Source organism: Neomonachus schauinslandi, chromosome X (genome assembly GCF_002201575.2).
Source record: "Neomonachus schauinslandi chromosome X, ASM220157v2, whole genome shotgun sequence".
Classification (NCBI taxonomy): domain Eukaryota; kingdom Metazoa; phylum Chordata; class Mammalia; order Carnivora; family Phocidae; genus Neomonachus; species Neomonachus schauinslandi.
The window spans coordinates 77,682,217-77,699,242 of NC_058419.1; the positions used below are offsets into that span (position 1 = coordinate 77,682,217).

General features: G+C 37.8%; 1 protein-coding gene and 1 pseudogene across 1 annotated transcript in view; both read right to left on the reverse strand.

Annotated features, from left to right (window-relative positions):
* The window catches only part of LOC110582526, a 21,542-nt pseudogene extending 11,141 nt beyond the window's left edge, over nt 1-10,401 (reverse strand).
* A 2,210-nt stretch (nt 10,402-12,611) lies between these two features.
* LOC110582535 (zinc finger X-linked protein ZXDB) overlaps nt 12,612-17,026 on the reverse strand; it is a 150,733-nt gene continuing 146,318 nt past the window's right edge. The window contains exon 2 of the mRNA XM_021692580.2: nt 12,612-12,688. Within this exon, the coding sequence (XP_021548255.2) occupies nt 12,612-12,688 (77 nt within the window). The remainder of the gene's footprint in view (nt 12,689-17,026) is intronic.

Here is a 17,026-nt window from a genome sequence, read left to right on the forward strand (position 1 = left end):
TTCTCTATTCTGTTCCATTGGTCTGTATGTCTGTTTTTGTGCCAGTACCATATATTTCTGTCAATAAATACCAGTTATTGAAACTTGTGACTTAGGTCACTTAAATATATAATAGAGGCTCTGGAGAATTTGGCAAATTGACTACAAAGTGGCAAAGCTCAAATTACATGCTCACCAGCAAGCAATTCAAAGTGCATGCTACTTAGCAGGCAGCAGAGCTAATTAACAAGCCAAAAGCAATAAAAATAAGATTCCCACATGGTCATGGTCATTTCCTAGACCCTTCTGTTTACAGTGCCAATTGTTGTGCTTTGCTGAGGGCAAGAGCAACTCACTGCCCCATCCAAAATCAGGTTGGGTGTCAAGACTGATGATGCCACACACACACACACCAAGAAGGTAAGAAAATATGTATTATGTACATATTGAAGATTTCTGAAAGGAATAGGAAGGCAACAAGCTGATCTGAAATGGCTTAAGTGAAGGGAGAGGTGAGTAGATTAGGGATGGGCTGGAGTAAGGGTTCCTGTAGGCATGATTGTGTAGGTTTGCAACTTCCCCACCAGTGCCAAAGGAGAGAGAACCCAGACATTCTTATTGACTATCCCAGATGTGGAGCAAGAGGTCAAGGAGGAGTGGTGAAGGTCTGAAACCTGTCAGCTGTCAAGCATCAAAAATGAGGTTAGTCTTTTTATTAAAGTATCTGTGGTAGCTGGTGTAGGACAGCTAAATTATTCTTTTTCATAGTATAAAGTCAATAGATAATATGTTTGGCTGAAAATTCAAAAAGCAGTGTAAGAATTTTATTTAGAAATATGGAAATATATATCTTGAAAAAAAAGATAAATTTGAATTTTTTTCCCATGAGAAGTGCACTATCCATTTAATTCAACTTTTCCAGTCACCATGATCTTCACTTTTGATGTCCTTTAGGGAAGATTCATCCACCTCAATTTAAAATTTATTAACTTCTTAATGTGCACTACCTTCTAATGAGAATGGTAAGGGAAATACCTAGGAAAGGCAAATAGTTTCTGATGGGAAAGATAGAAAGTAAAAAAATTGCATAATACATTGTTGGATAGAGTTAAGTGCTATTTGGAAAAATCAAGATGAAGACAATGAGAGCATGTTTGTGTGGGTGAATATGGTGGGGGGTGCTCTCTAAGGAAGTTAATTTGAGGTGAGATCTGAATGAAGTGATGAAATGATTTTTATGATATTTATGGGGCAAGAGCATTACAGGCAGAAGGAACAGAAATTTTATAAAAGCCCTTGGGTGGAAGTAAGTTAATTATTACGGAAGAATAAAACTGGATTCAGATTCAACTCTGGATTCAGGCAGACTTGTACTGCCCTGGTGCCATTTCTTACTAAGCTGAGTGGTACTGAACATATTTTTAAGTCTTCTGTCACTCAAATTACTTATATTTGAAACAGAGATAATAAATACCCAATTCACCAAAGTCAGAGATAATCTAGATTTATAGTTAGCACTTTAGGGGCGCCTGGGTGGCTCAGTCGGTTAAGCGTCTGCCTTTGGCTCGGGTCATGATCCCAGGATCCTGGGATCGAGCCCTGCATCACATCGGACTCCCTGCTCAGCGGGAAGCCTACTTCTCCCTCTCCCACTCCCCCTGCTTGTGTTCCCTCTCTCGCTGTGTCTCTCTGTCAAATAAATAAATAAAATCTTTAAAATATATATATATATATATATAGTTAGCGCTTTACCTCTTGAGCAGTCTTCTATTTCATTTATCCACCAAGATCAGAAATCACTGATAATCAAAAAGGTTGTTTTTCTCCTCCACTCCTCCCCTCCCCTCCTCCCCTCCTTCCCTCCTTCCCCTCCTCCTCCTTCCCCTCCTCCTCCTCCTTCTCCCTCTTCCTCCTCCTCCTTCTCTTCTTCCTTCTTCCTTCTTCTTCTTCTTCTTCTTCTTCTTCTTCTTCTTCTTCTTCTTCTTCTTCTTCTTCTTCTTCTTCTTCTTCTTCTTCTTCTTCTTCTCCTTCTTTCTTCTTCTTCTCCTTCTGTATCATCTCACCTCCCTCAAATACTAATGAATAAGCTTGCTAAGCAGAAGAAGCTTAATCCCTTGCTGTCAGGAGGGAAGGCCATTTTGAAATGAAAGCAGGCAATACCTGGCTGTTTGGCAATCATTTGTTCAGTCTTCTCCGAAGAGTCCCATTCAGTGCATTAGGAATTAATTCCAAAGACCCTGAAGGGCATTTCCAAGGGGCTATGATATTGGATACAAAATTTCCCTGGGTGTAACTGAGAGTGCTAATGTAAACAGATGTCTAGATTTTGTACTACATATGGCGATCCCAGGAATGGGTTGAGATTTCCTAGACTTCAATATAAACTTTTGGTTTGTCATGTCTCTCAGGCTTTGCATTTTCAGATAATGAATGTTAATTTTACTTTTTATCTCCATCCTCTAATAATCTCCTTCCTCTCCTCTAGATCAGCAGGACAGACATTAACTGAGGCTCTTGCCCTCTATGTGAAGAAAAATATATTTTTAAAAAATATTAACATCCCAGGAGGTTAATATTAACATACACAATTTTATCTAAGCTAGTAGAATTTCTCTCATTCATCCATCCACTTTTCCTGTTGGCCAGCCAGTCATTCAGCAAATACTTTGAACAACAATCAGATGAAAAGGTGCTAGGAGAGTTTAAGAGTCTAATTGTCAGAATGTACAAACAAATTCATTATGAGAGCTTGTAGAATCAAATAGACATTTAAACAGATCATTAAATACAGGAAGGTATGTAGGAATAATTATAATAGTACAAAATATTATAACTGCCATATTCTGAGGAATTACCCCAGCTCAAAGGGGAGAGATTGAGTTTATTTAATCTCTTCCTGGTGCAGATAATAAAGCTTTATATAAGATTAAAGGAAAGGATTAGGAATCTCTTTCTTCCCTCCATGGAATAAGAGAAGATAATCTCTGCTCAGGAAGTTCCATGGGGACAATCCAGGGGTGGGGTCATTGGCAGATATATAGGCATTCTGTTTCTTAACCCCAGTTTGGTGGCATCTTTGCTCTGCATTCAAATAAAAGCTGAGTTGTTACTATGAAGACTACTGCTCCAAGAAATTCTGGGAATGGGGCAGAAAAACTTTTACTCCCCTCTGTGCCCTGAAATGCTCATTGTTCATACTCTCCTTGAGTTAGATGGAAAATATTTTACTGTTCATTAAACATATTCACATTTTTAATCTCATTTGACCCTCCCAACATCTCTGTGAAGTGGTTGTGACAAACTCAGCACTATGACCTATAATAACATTTGTTACATTACTTCTGGATTTGTATAATGACTGAAATTTCTATATGACTGAAAACAAGGGAAAAGAGATTATTTTGTTTCTCTTTTCTCTCGATTCTGTCATGATTCATCCCTGATTCATAAATAATTGCTCTATTTCGTATTAATGGGGATTTTTGTGTTTCTTCTTATTCCATTCTTGTGTCCATTCTCATACCTTGCCATGTGAACATTATTTTCTTCCATATTTTTCCATTGTTTCCCTTGATTAACAGGTCCCTTTCATGTCCAATATTCCTCAACCATTCTCCATATGTTGCAGTCTTTCAGTCATAACATTGAGTGTTCTTTGAAGTCTGTGTGTACATTAAGAAGGGCACTTGAAGTAATGAGCACTGGGTGTTGTATGCAACTGATGAATCACTGAATTCTACCTCTGAAATTAATAATACAGTATATATTAATTAAATTGAATTAAAATTTTTAAAAAAGAAAAAAGGAAGAAATTATTTTCTGAGCTTAGATGGTGCTACACTGTAGTTGGCTGTCTCAGTGTTTGTAATTCCTCACCTCTACTCTGTTTAAAATTACACATGTATGCTCCTTTGTCAGTCTGTTGCTCTTCCTGAAATGGGAAGAATATGCTGTCCTGCTTCACTGATGTGGGGTTTGGTTATGTGACTTGCTTTGATCAATGAAATATTAGTGGGCATGCCATGAGAAGAGGTTTGTGGAGTTTGGCTTGTGCCCTCTTGGATTTTTGTCAACCCTGTGAGAATATATGTAAGGTTGCTGCCAATCCTACCATGATAAGAGAAAAAAAGAGATGTAAACCTAGCCCACAGCCTAGACTCAAGCTCAACTAGCCCAAATTATCTTAAATAGACAATTATGAATTTTGTCCTATAGATATGTATGTAGAATGCTGAAGTGAACACACGTTACAAGTATCAAATACATTATTTAAACATAAAAGTATTTCAAACATTTTTTACTTCCCTTTTGTAAACCCCCAAATCAATTTCTCCTAATAAAACCAACATAAGCTATAATCTTTTTCTACTCCTTTATGGAATATTCAAAGGGCAAATATTACTCATCTCAAAGACAAAGCTTCTCAGAAACAGTCACATAAAAACAGAACAAACTGTTAGTTGCCAGAGGCAAGGTGGTAATGGGTAAAATAGGTAAAGGCGTGTGGGAGGTACAGTCTTCCAGTTATGGAATGAATAAGTCATGGGAATAAAGGATAGGCACAGCATAAGGAAATGTTCTCAATGGTCTTCTAGCAGTATTGTATGGTGACAGATGCTTCTGGTGAGCTATGCTTGTGGTGTGCTATGCTTGTGGTGAGCATCAACTATACTTCAATTAAAAAGAAGTCTATGATTTTAAAATGATAAAGCTTTTATCTGTCCAAAATGCTCAAAAGGTTTCTCTTATCCAATTTGTTCAAATTATTTTTTTCTATCCTGTTTCCTTGCATGATGGCAGAGAATAGCTTCATGCTTTCAAGGTACAACATTACAAACAGAAAGTTGATTAGAGGGCAAAAATGCTTACACTTGTGGGTGGTGGCATAAATTTGACATCAGTCTTTATAAACAGTGATTTCTATTTTAAATTTATCTCATTTTATTGTTGCTACTCTTTAGTCATGAGTTTATTTAAAATAGTACCAATTCAAAATATATCAATGAGAATCTCTCCAGAGTGCTATGTTAAATATATCAGAAAGAAGTTTTGGCATTTCTACCAGCTGGTATACTATATTCTGATATAATTGACAAACTTGAGTGGTAGGAGTGAAACATAATATAGTATGAGATTTATGATTTTCTCTGGCCTATTATGTTTTTTCCAGCAAATGTAGAAGTCTTTAATATAACAGACTATTGCTTTTAATATTAAAGGTATTGTTTAATACCAGATAATACACGAAATTTGTAAGTAGGCTATTTTGAAATAGACAAAAAACCCTGATAATCTTTTTATAACAGCTTTATTTAGATAGAACTCACAAAACATGTAATTCAACCATTTAAAGTATAAATTTAATGGGGTTTTTTTTTGTATATCTACAGAATTGTGCAACTGTTATCACAATCAACTTTAGAATGTTTCCTTCACCTCCAAAAAAAAAAAAACACTACCCAATAGTAGTCATTCCTTTTTTGTCAATTTCATATTTTATTTCTTTAACCAGAACTTCTAGAACAATTTGAAATATCATGTACACCTTTAAATAGAAATATAAGGATACAAGTAGAGCTGGACACTTTTAATTGAATAGAAAAAAAATAAAAAGAAATGGAACTAAGACCACTGAAGGAAATATTACAGATCACTCAGCCACTTGGACTTTAAACTTGTTGCTCCCAATCCAGCCTCTACCTGGGTGAAGGAAGCCAACCTCTGTGCCGCTCTTCAATCCAGCAATTTGGGAATCATTCCAGAATCTTCATATCTACTTACTTCCAGTTTATCATCAATTTTCTATTTACTGTTACTTCCTAAATATTTTCCTTCTGAACCAGCAGGATGTAGAGCAGATCCTCAACAAATGTAATCAAAATTATTACAATAGCTTCCAATCATATTTCACTATCCCCGCACAATTCTCTTCACTTTAGCTTATGTGCTGTCAATGTAGTATTCTTGCCAAAAAACCCAACCTGTCACATCAGTCTGTTGCTTAAAATCTTCAGCAGTACTCAAACAAATACAGAATAGTTCAGTAGTCTTTCTTTATTTCCAACAAAACCACCCAGCCCTAGCCAACTGTTAAAATATCTCTTGTCTCTTTGGATATGTCTACTCTGGACATTTCATATGAAAGCAATCATACAATATTGTAGTCTTTTGTGGCTGGCTTTTTCATTTAGTATAATGATTTCGAGTTTCATCTATGCCTTTTTATTTTTGTATAATTTTCCATTGTATGGCTATACCATTTCTGGTTTATCCACTCATCAGTTGAGGGACATTTTAGTTATTTATACAATTGGGCTATTATGAATAGTGCTGTAAACATTTATGTACAATTTTTGGTATGGACATATTTTTATTAGGTATATACTTAAGAGTGTAATGCTCAGTCATATGGCAACTCTATGGTTAACATTTTGAAGAAATGGCTATACTTTCCAAAATGCACCATTATATAATCCTGTCAGCAATATATGATGGCTGTAATTTCTCAATACCCTCATCAGTGCTTGTTATTGTGTGTACTTTTTATTTTAGTCACCCCAGTAGGTGTGACATGATATCTCATTATGATTTTGATTTTCATTTCTCTGATAGTTAATGATGTTGAACATCTTTTAGTATTCCTATTAGCCATTTATATATCTCTTTTGGAGAAATGTCTATTCAAATCCTTTATCCATTTTTAAATTGGAATATTTGTTTTATTATTACTGAGTTGCAAGATTTCTTAATATATTCAACATTAGTCCCTTAACAAATATATCATTTACCAAAGTTTGTTTGTTTTTTTCCATTTATGGGGAGTCTCTTCACTTAACTCACGGTGTCCTTTGAAACACAAAAGATTATAATTTTGATGAAATATAATTTATCCACTTTTTCTTTTGTTGGCTGTGTTTTTTCATCATATATAAGAAATCATTGTCTACTTCAAGGTCACAAAGATTTGCACTGGTGTTTTCCTTTAAAAATATTATACTTTTAGCTCTGATATTTAAGTTTATGATTTATTGTGAATTTTTTGTGTGTGGCTGGTGTGAGGAAATGATCCAAATTCATTATTTTACATCTGGGTATATATTTATCTAAGCATTATTGTTTACAAAGACTATTATTTCCACATAAGGTTTTCTGTGCACCCTTATCAAATATCAGTTGACTATAAATGTTAGGGTTTATTTGAGGACTTTTAATTCAGTTCTATTCCATTGAAATACAGATATCCATCTTTATGCCAGTACCACACTGTCTTGGTTACTACAGCTCTATGGTTAGTTTTATAATAAGGAATTCTGACTCCTATGATTTTCTTCTTTTTGAAGATTGTTTTTGCTATCCAGGTCCCTTGAATTTTTGTATGTTTTAGGATAACCAGGTTGGGCTTCAATTTTTTTCTTATTTTTTTTTTCCTTTTTTTGGTTAGGGTAGGGGTTAGGACTAGGGTTTATGCCTGGTATTTTGCAGGTCAGAGATCTCTCCAGAGAATAAAATCCCAGACTTCTGTTGGGGTTAGGGTTAGAGGTTAGGGTACATGCCTGGAATCCTCGAGTTCAGAGAACTCTCCAGAAAAAAACACCCCATATTTCTGCTGGGGTGAGAATATACATGGCAGTCATCTACCAAGCTGAGGAAAGGAGGGGAACTGGGGCTCCAAATGCTCTTTAAATAGATATTCAGTTGGTCCATTTGGGTTTTTTATTTGTTTGTTTATTTTTATTCAATTCCAGGTAGTTAACATACAGTGTAATAATAGCTTCACATGTAAAATTTGGTGACACAAAGCTTCCATACAGCACCCAGTCCTCATCAAAAGTGCACTCCTTAATCCCCATATATATATGCCAACTATTTATCCATTCATCAGTCAATGGACAAATTGACTGTTTCCATAGTTTGGCTATTGTAAATAATGCTGCTCTAATTATCAGGGTGCATGTATTCCTTAAAACTAGTATTTTTGTATTCTTTGGATAAATACATAGTAGTGCAATTGCTGGATCATAGGGTAGTTCTATTTTTAACTTGTTGAGGAACCTCCATACTGTTTTCCAGAGTGGCTGCGCCAGTTGGTGTTCCCAGGAACAGTGCAGGAGGGTTCCTGTTTCTCCATGTCCTAGCCTCATTGTTTCCTGTGTTGTAGATTTTAGCCATTCTGTAAGATGTGAGATGATAGCTCATTGTAGGTTTCCCTGATTATCAGTGATGTTGAGCATCTTTGCATGTGTCTACTGGCTATCTGTATGTTATCTTTGGAAAATTCATGTCTTCTGCACATTTGCAATTGGATTACTCATTTTGGCAGGTGTTGAGTTTTATAAGTTCTTTATATATTTTGGATATATCATTTGCAAATATCTTCTCCCATTCCATCTGTTGCCTTTTAGTTTTCTTGATATTTCCTTCATTGTGCAGACCCTTTTTACTTTGATGAAGTCCCAATGGTTTATTTTTGTTTGTGTTTTGCTTGCCTCAAGAGACATATCAAGTAAGAAGCTGCTATGGCCTATGCCAAGGAGGTAGGTGTAAGGTTAGGTTGTGCATTTGAGACTTTTCTTCCTTCTTGAGGTAAGCCTGTATTGCTATATGCTTCCCTCTTAGGACCATTTTTGCTGCATCCCAAAGGTTTTAGACTGCCATGTTTTCATTTTCATTTGTTTCCATGTATTTTTAAAATTCTTCCTTGATTTCCTGGTTAACCCATTAATTTTTTAGTAGGATGTTCTTTAACCTCCATTTATTTGTGGTCTTTCCAAATTTTTTCTTGAGACTGAATTCAAGTTTCATAGCATTGTGGTCTGAAAATATGCATCATCTGATCTCAATCTTTTTGTATTTGTTGAAGCATGATTTGTGTCCCAGTATGTGATCTATTCTGGAGAATGTTCCATGTGCACTCAAGAAGAATGTGTATTCTCCTGATTTGGGGTGAAATGTTCCAAATATATCTGAAGTCCTTCTGGTCCAGTGAATCATTGAAAGCCATTGTTTCCTTGTTGATTTTCTACTTAGATGATCTGTCCATTGCTGTAACTGGGGTTTTAACTTCCTTACTATTATTGTATTATTATCTATGAGTTGCTTTATGTTTGTTATTAATTGATTTATGTATAGGTGCTCCCAAGTTGGGGGCATAAATATTGACAATTGCTAGATCTTCTTGTTGGATAGACCCCTTTATTATGATATAGTGCTCTTCTTCATCTCTTGTTACAGTCTTTGTTTTAAAATCTATTTTTTTCTGATATAAGTATTGTTACTCCAGCTTTCTTTTGATGTCCATTTGCATGATAAATATTCTTTCATCCCTTCAGTATCAATCTGCAGGTGACTTTACGTCTAAAATGAGTCTCTTGTAGGCAATATATGAGTCTCGTTTTTTTTTTTTTTTTATCCATTCTGACACCCTATGTCTTTTGATTGCATCATTTGGTCCATTTACATACAGAGTGATTATTGAGATATATGAAATAAGTGCCATTGTATTACCTGTAAAGTCAGTGTTTCTAGAGATTTTCTGTGTTACTTTCTAGCCTTTGTTGCTTTTGGTCTTTCTTTCCCACTCAAAGAGTCCCCTTTCATATTCCTTGCAGGGCTGGTTTAGTGGTCAAAAACTCCTTTAGTTTTTGTTTGTCTGGGAAACTATTTATTTCTCCTTCTATTCTGATAGATAGCCTTGCTAGTAAAGTATTCTTGGCTGCAGATTTTTACCATTCAGCACTGTGAATATATCAGGCAACTCCCTTCTGGCTTGCCAAGTTTCTATTGAGAAAACTGCAACTAACCTTATTGGTCTTCCTTTGTAAGTTAAGGACTCCTTTGTCCTGCTACCTTTAAGATTTTTCTTTATAGCAGTATTCTGCAAATTTAATGACTATATGTCTTGGTGTTGGCCTGCTTTTGTTGATTTTGATGGGAGTTCTCTGTGTCTCCTGGATTTGGATGTCTGTTTCCTTTTCCAGATTAGGGAAGTTTACAAGCTATTATTTCCTCAAATAAATTTTCTGTCCCCTTTTCTCTTTCTTCTTCTTCTTGGACTCCTATGATACGAATGTTATTACGTTTCATGGAGTCACTGATTTTCCTAAGTCCATTCTCATGTTCCATAATTCTTCTTTCTCTCCTTTGTTCAGCTTTATTATTTTCCATTACTTTCTCTTTTATGTCACTAATTTGTTCTTCTGTTTCTTCCAGCCTACTCTTCATTGTATCAAGCCTGTTTCCAGCATAATTTATTTCACTCGTCATCTCTTATCAATTTATTTTTAACTCTCTTATCTCTGTGGTAAGGGTCTCCCTGATGTCTTCTATTCTTTCCTCAAGCCCATTGAGTATCCTTACGATTTTTGCTTTACATTCTCCATTAGGCATGTTACTTATATCTGTTTCACTTAGATCTTTGGCCATGGCCTCATCTTGTTCTTTCATTTGTCATAAATTACTCCATCTTGTCATTTTGTCCGAGTTTCTGCCTCCTTCTATGTGTTAGAAAAGCGTTATGTCTCTTGCTCCTGAAAGTAATGGCCTTATGAAGAAGAGGTCATGTAGTATCCCAAGCCTGGTGATTTAGGGATTATCTCCAGTGTGTGGTGTATGTGCTATGCTGTTGTGGGTTTTTTTTTTGTTTTTTTTGTTTTGTTTTGTTTTGTTTTTTCTGTCTATCCTTCAGGCTTCTTCATGCAGATGCTTTCCTTGCTTGCTGTGGGTAGTTTGTGTTTCCAGGCCTGAATGCCATGAGTTTTAACTAAGTGTGCTTTGGCCTCCTTTTGACATGAAATCTGACATCACTTCTACCAGAAGGTGAATACTGGTCTTCTGGGGAACGGGCTCTCCATGCTGTGACTGAGGCAAGCTTAAGTGAGAAGGGAAGTCCTGCCAGAGCACAGGGGGCTGTGCCTTGGTGTAAACATGTTAGACAGCCAGTATCTGTGCTCTTATACTTTCTCAGGTGTCTCTGTTTTCATGCGGCAGGAGGGGTGGTATATGGCACCAGCCACCTTCTTTGTTCCCAGAAAGGCATCTCCCTGAATGCTGCTGCTCAGTGACATGATCCTAGAAGAGTGAATAATCTCACCTCTGTGTGCTCCAGGCATTCTTCAAATAGCTGTTTCCATGCTATCTGTCCCTGGGTTGTTCACCTGCCTTCTCTCCAGGTACTGGGCAGTGTGCTCAAGGCTCCATCCTAGCCAAGCCTACTGACCTGTAAAAATTCAGGATTTAAGCCCAACTGGTTGCAACAACTCACAAAATTCAGCCCTTCTTGTTTTTGAAGCCAATAGCTTTTGGAGAAACCTCTTTACGCATTCCCCTGTGTGCTCCTCTCTCTCACCCTTCTCCTCAACCACAGCTCCCTCCCTTCAGTAGCATCTATGATCTGTTTCTACCCCAAACCTCCTATCCACACTTCTTAACTTCTCCAATGTCACATCTTCTCTCCCTTTAGTTGTGGGGTTTGTTGTGTCAGTCTTCAGGTCAATTCCTGTGTGTTTAGGATGATTTGATAGTTATCTAGTTGTATTGGTGGGATGAAACAAGCCTAGTGTCTTCCTACTCCACCACCATCTTCCTCTCTCCTTAATTTCTGAAGAAAGTGCAAAAGTGGTTCAGCAGAGGAAGATAGCCCTTTCAACAAACTGTGAACCTTGACCTAAACTGGAAATATAAACCACTTAAGGAAGAAAGATTAAGTGAAACTATTCAGAATCTATGATTAGGTGATGAGTTCTTTGACTTGACACCAAAAGCAACATATATAAATGGGAAAATTGATAAATTATACTTTATCAGAATCAAAAGCTTTTGCTATCTGGAAGACACCATAAAGAAGGTGAAAAGACAAACATCATACAGATTACTGTTTAGGCAACAAACCACATATGTGTTAAAGACTAATTATCCAAGGTGTATACAAAATATAGAAACAATTCAAAATTCAACAAAAAACCCCCACAAAAATAACTAGAAAATAAACAAGATATATTAAGAAACAGTTCAGAGAGGACATACAGATGGCAAATAAACACTTGAACAATATTTATTATCATCATTAATTAGTGAAATACAATTTAAAATTAAAATGGAATATTATTACACACCCATCAGAATGGCTAAAATAAAAAGTTGCAACACCAAACACTGACAGGGATGTAGAAAACCTGATAAGTCATTCATTGCTGTTAAAGATGTAAAATGTACAGCCAATCTGGAAAACATTTCGGCAGTTTCTTATAAAACTAAGCATGTAATTACCACATAATCCAGCAATTGCATTCTTGAGCATATATCCCAGAGAAATGAAAACTTATGTATATACAAAAACTTGTAATCAAATGTGTATAGCAGCTTTATTCATACTGGCCAAAAACTAGAAATGACACATACATCTTTCAATGGGTAAATGGTTAAAAACTGTGGAGCATCCATGCCATGGAATAGTACTCATCAATAACAAGGAATGAAATGTTGGTACATGCCACAACTTGGATCAATTTCTAGGAAATTATGCTGAGTGAAAAAAGCCAACACCCAAAGTTTGTATACTGTATGGTTTAACTTATAAAACATTCTTAAAAAAAGAAAATTAGAGAAATGGAGAAGATATTAGTAATTTCTAGGGTTTAAGGATCTGGGGGAGGTGAATACTTGTGATGATGAAACTGTTCTGTATCTTCACTGTACTGGGTGATATATGGACCTACATATGTTACAAAATTGCATAGAACTAAGTTCACATAAACACACCAATAAATTCATGTAAACCAGGGAAATCTAAATAATATTAGTGGATTGTATCAATGTCAATTTTTCAGTTGAAATATAGGCCTATTTTTTTGTAATACTTTGCCACTGGGGTAACTGAGTGAAAGTATATGGGAAATCTCTGTATCATTTCCTACATTCAAAAACTATTTTTGAAAGTGTTGCTTTTGCAAAATTTGGGACATTTTCAGTTGTTATTTCTTCAAATATGCATTCAACCCCTCTCATTTTCTCTTCTTCTGGGATTCTGATTATTAACACAGGACGTTTTGTTATTGTTGGGCAGAGCCTTGAACTATCTTCATTTATTTTCAATTATTTTCACACTATTGTTTGGGTGGTTAAATTCTATTGATCTGTTCTCAAGTTTATTTATCTATCCTGTTATCTGCACTGTACCATTGAGCCTGTGCTGTGAGATTTTTGTTACTGTATTTTTCAGTTATATAATTTACATTTGGTTCTTTTTAAACAACTTCTATGTCTTTGCTGAGATTTCCATTTTTTATTTGTTTCATGAAGATTAATAATTGCTCATTGAGGCATTTTTATAATTGCTTTTTTTTTTTTTAGAGAGAGAAAGGGAGAGCAAGAAGCTTAAGCAGGATCCACACCCAGCACAGAGCCCGATGCAGGGCTCAATCCCACAATCCTGAGATCATGACTGAGCTGAAATCAAGAGTTGGATGCTTAACTGACTGAGCCACCCAGGCTCCCCTATGATTGCTTCTTTAAAATTTTTGTCAGATAATTCCAATATCTGATTAATCTCATTGTTTCTGTCATTTAGGTTTTGGTATGACAGGTGATTTTCATTTTTATTCTGGATATTTGGGTGTTGGAAGATTCTGAGTTTATTTAAATCCTTTGTTTTAGAAGACAATTACTCTGTTTAGGTTTACCATGCAGATTCTGGCATGCTTTGTAGAGTGACTTTTGAATACAAATTAATAAGAGCTTTTGGCATGCTATTCTTTCTGCTTAGTATATCTGGTGCCATCATGTTTCCCACTAATCCCTGCTTGCACTTCCTAAGAGAATAGAATGAACTTCCTCAGCCTGGGTTGCCTCTTTTCCTGTAAGTTTATGAAAGGGAGTCTCAGGTTTATGAGATAGGGATTACCTGTAGGCTCTGCCTAGCTGCTTATTTAATGAAGACCACTGCTGGTGCAATGACGCCAGATGTCTCTGTATGGGGGAAGGAAGCCTTGGTTTGGTGGGGGCAAAGAGAGCACTTCCTGGGTAAACTGCTTGTTGTGGAAGGATTCTCCTTACTGTTACAGTAAGGCCCCCTGGTCTATCTAGGTAGGAAGGTGGTTCTTGGGCCCATGGAAGCAAAGAACTCTTCCCAAGTGGATTTTTTTTTTCCTTTGGAAGATCTAATTGGCTTTATTAAGTGATTCCTGAATGGAGCAACATCTCCTCTAGCCAGTGCAGAGATGCTCCCTAGGTGGGTGTTTGTTGTGTTGGATCCCCCTGTCCAGGTGTATCTCTAGGTGGGGGAAGGGATTTCCAGGCCCAGTGAAGACAGAGAGTGCTACTCACTTGTATCAAGTTTTCCCTTTGAGAGGAGCTAAGATGGTGGTGTAGAAGGAGGACCCTAGGCTTGTCTTGTCCCTTGAATACAAGTAGATAAATACCAAATCATTCTGAATACCCAAGAAATCTATGTGGGGACTGACAGAACAAACTGCACAACTAGAGGGAGAGAAGAGGCCACATCGAGGAAGGTAGGAAGAGACTTGGTTTGGGGGAGAAACGGATTGTGAGTGCTGCAGAGGGGAGGGAGCCCTGGTCATGGAGAAAGGTGAGAGACAGAAGAGCACACAGGGAAACACACTAGGAGAACATTCGCCCAAAGCTATTGGCTGGGATAACAAGAGGGGGTGATTTTCTTGAGGTTCTTTTTTTTTGGTTTTTTTTTTTTTTTTTTGTAATCAGGAGGGCTTGAAGACTGGATTTTTTTTTTTTTAGATTTTATTTATTTATTTAAGAAAGAGAGAGTGAGAGAGAGAGAGAGCGGGGGAGGAGCAGAGGGAGAGGGACAAGCGGACTGCACACTGAGCATGGAGCCCACCTGGGGCTCTATCCCACCGCCCTGTGATTATGATCTGAGCCAAAACCAAGAATCAGACACTCAACTGATGGAGCCACCCAGGTGCCCCTGAAGACTGGAATTTTAAAGGTCAGAGGGCTTGGCTGGGATAGAGCTCTGAGGGTGCTGCCCTAATCCTGGAGAGAAGGCAGACAAACAACCCCAGAGCACCTAAGGTGCACAGGGGAAAGACTGTTCCTTCTTCTTGGAGTGCATCTGTGAAAAGTGGCCTTCACAGAGATGACTGGGGACAAAAGAGCCTGTGGGCACCATTTCCCTTCCCCACCCTTCAGCATAGGCACAGACAAACCTGCTCAGTGTTTCTCACTTAAACATTGGTTGTTTAGCCTACTTGCTCCAATTCCCATGCCCCTGCATTCTTGGTGCAACTGCCCTTCTAGGTCAAACCTGCATCCATCCCACTGCAGCAAGACACTAACCAAGCACAGTCAGCCACCACAGTACATACCTAATGTTTGGAGTTTTAAAAGTCAGCAGGCTTGGCTGGGATAGAGCACAAAGTGCAGTGCACTGCTCCAGGCAGGCAAGGAACCCAGAGATACACAGCTTGAAAACAGTGTCCTGAAAAATGCCTGGGACACATGAGTGGAAATTATTCACTCTTCTGGGAGGGCTTCCCTGAGAGCAGCATGAACAGAGACCCCTCTCCAGGGAAGAAGGAGCATGCTGGTATCATTTTCCTCCCCTCAGCATAAACCAGCCTCAGTGAATAACACAGCACCTACACTGGGTCCCTAACCTACTGACACCAAGTCCTGACCCCCTGCACTCTTCTGGTACTGCTTTCCTCAAGCAAGTGTGCCAAAGTCTCAGTGCAGCACACCCTTCCCCAGAAGACCAGCAGAAACCCTTTTACACACTATGTCTCAGGAACAGAGAGTTCTGCAAGACTTCAGTTCTAGTGGAAGTAGCATCAGGCTTCATTTAATAAGCAGATCACAGCACACCTAGAAAAAACTCACCACACTCTGGCCAAGTTCCAAACACTGCCCACTGCGGGCAAGGAGAGAATCTGCAGATGACTGGCCTGAAGGATACAGCAGCCAAAACATAGCAGCAAAGTCCATGCAGCACACAGCAGAGACAATCCCTGAAGCACCAGGCCCTGGACAATTTATGACCTCTTCTTCATAAAGCCATGACTCTTGGGGTGCCTGGGTGGCTCAGTTAGTTAAGTGTCTCTCTCTCTTTTTTTTAAGATTTTATTCATTTATTTGACAGAGAGAGAGAGGGAATGCAAGCAGGAGGAGTGGCAGACAGAGAAGCAAGCTTCCTGCGGAGCAGGGAACCCGATGCGGGGCTTGATCTCAGGACCCTGGGACTGTGACCTGAGCCGAAGGCAGACACTTAACGACTGAGCCACCCAGGCACCCTAAGTGTCTGACTCTTGATTTTGGCTCAGGTCATGATCTCAGGGCCATGAGATTGAGCCCCACATTGGGCTCTGTGCTCAGCACAGGGTCTGCTTGAGTTTCTCTCCTTCTCCCTCTGCCCATCCCCCAAGCCTCATGTGCTCTCTCTCCCTCGCTCAAATAAATAAATATGTTTGAAAAAAAAAATAAGCTATGACTCTCAGGAGCAGGAAACAACAGACTTTCCTAAAACACAGAAGAAGACAGAGACTTACACAAAAGGCCAAGATAGAGGAATTCATCCCAGAAGAAAGAACAAGAAAAAGTCACGGCCAGAGATCTAAACAAAAGAGATATAACTAACATGCCCGATAGAGATTTTAAAGCAAGAATCATAAGAATACTTGCTAGGTTTGAGAAAAGAATGGAAGACATCAGGGAGGCCCTTACCATACAGAAAAAAGAGCTTAAAAAATTCAGAAATGAAAAAAATGCAATAACTGAGATTTGAAAGAGACTAGATGTATTGACCACAGGATGGAAGAATCAGAGGAACAAAGAAGTGATACAGAAGACAGAATAATGGAAAATAATGAGGCTGAATAAAAGAAAGAACAATTATGGACCACAAGAATAGACTTTGGGAACTCAGTGACTCCATCATACATAATAACATTTGTATCATTGGAATCCCAGAAGAAGAAGAGAGGGAAAGGGGGGCAGAAGGTATATTTGAGGAAATAATAGCTGAAAAATTCCCTAATCTTAAGAAGGAAAAAGACATCCAAATTCAGGAGTCACAGAG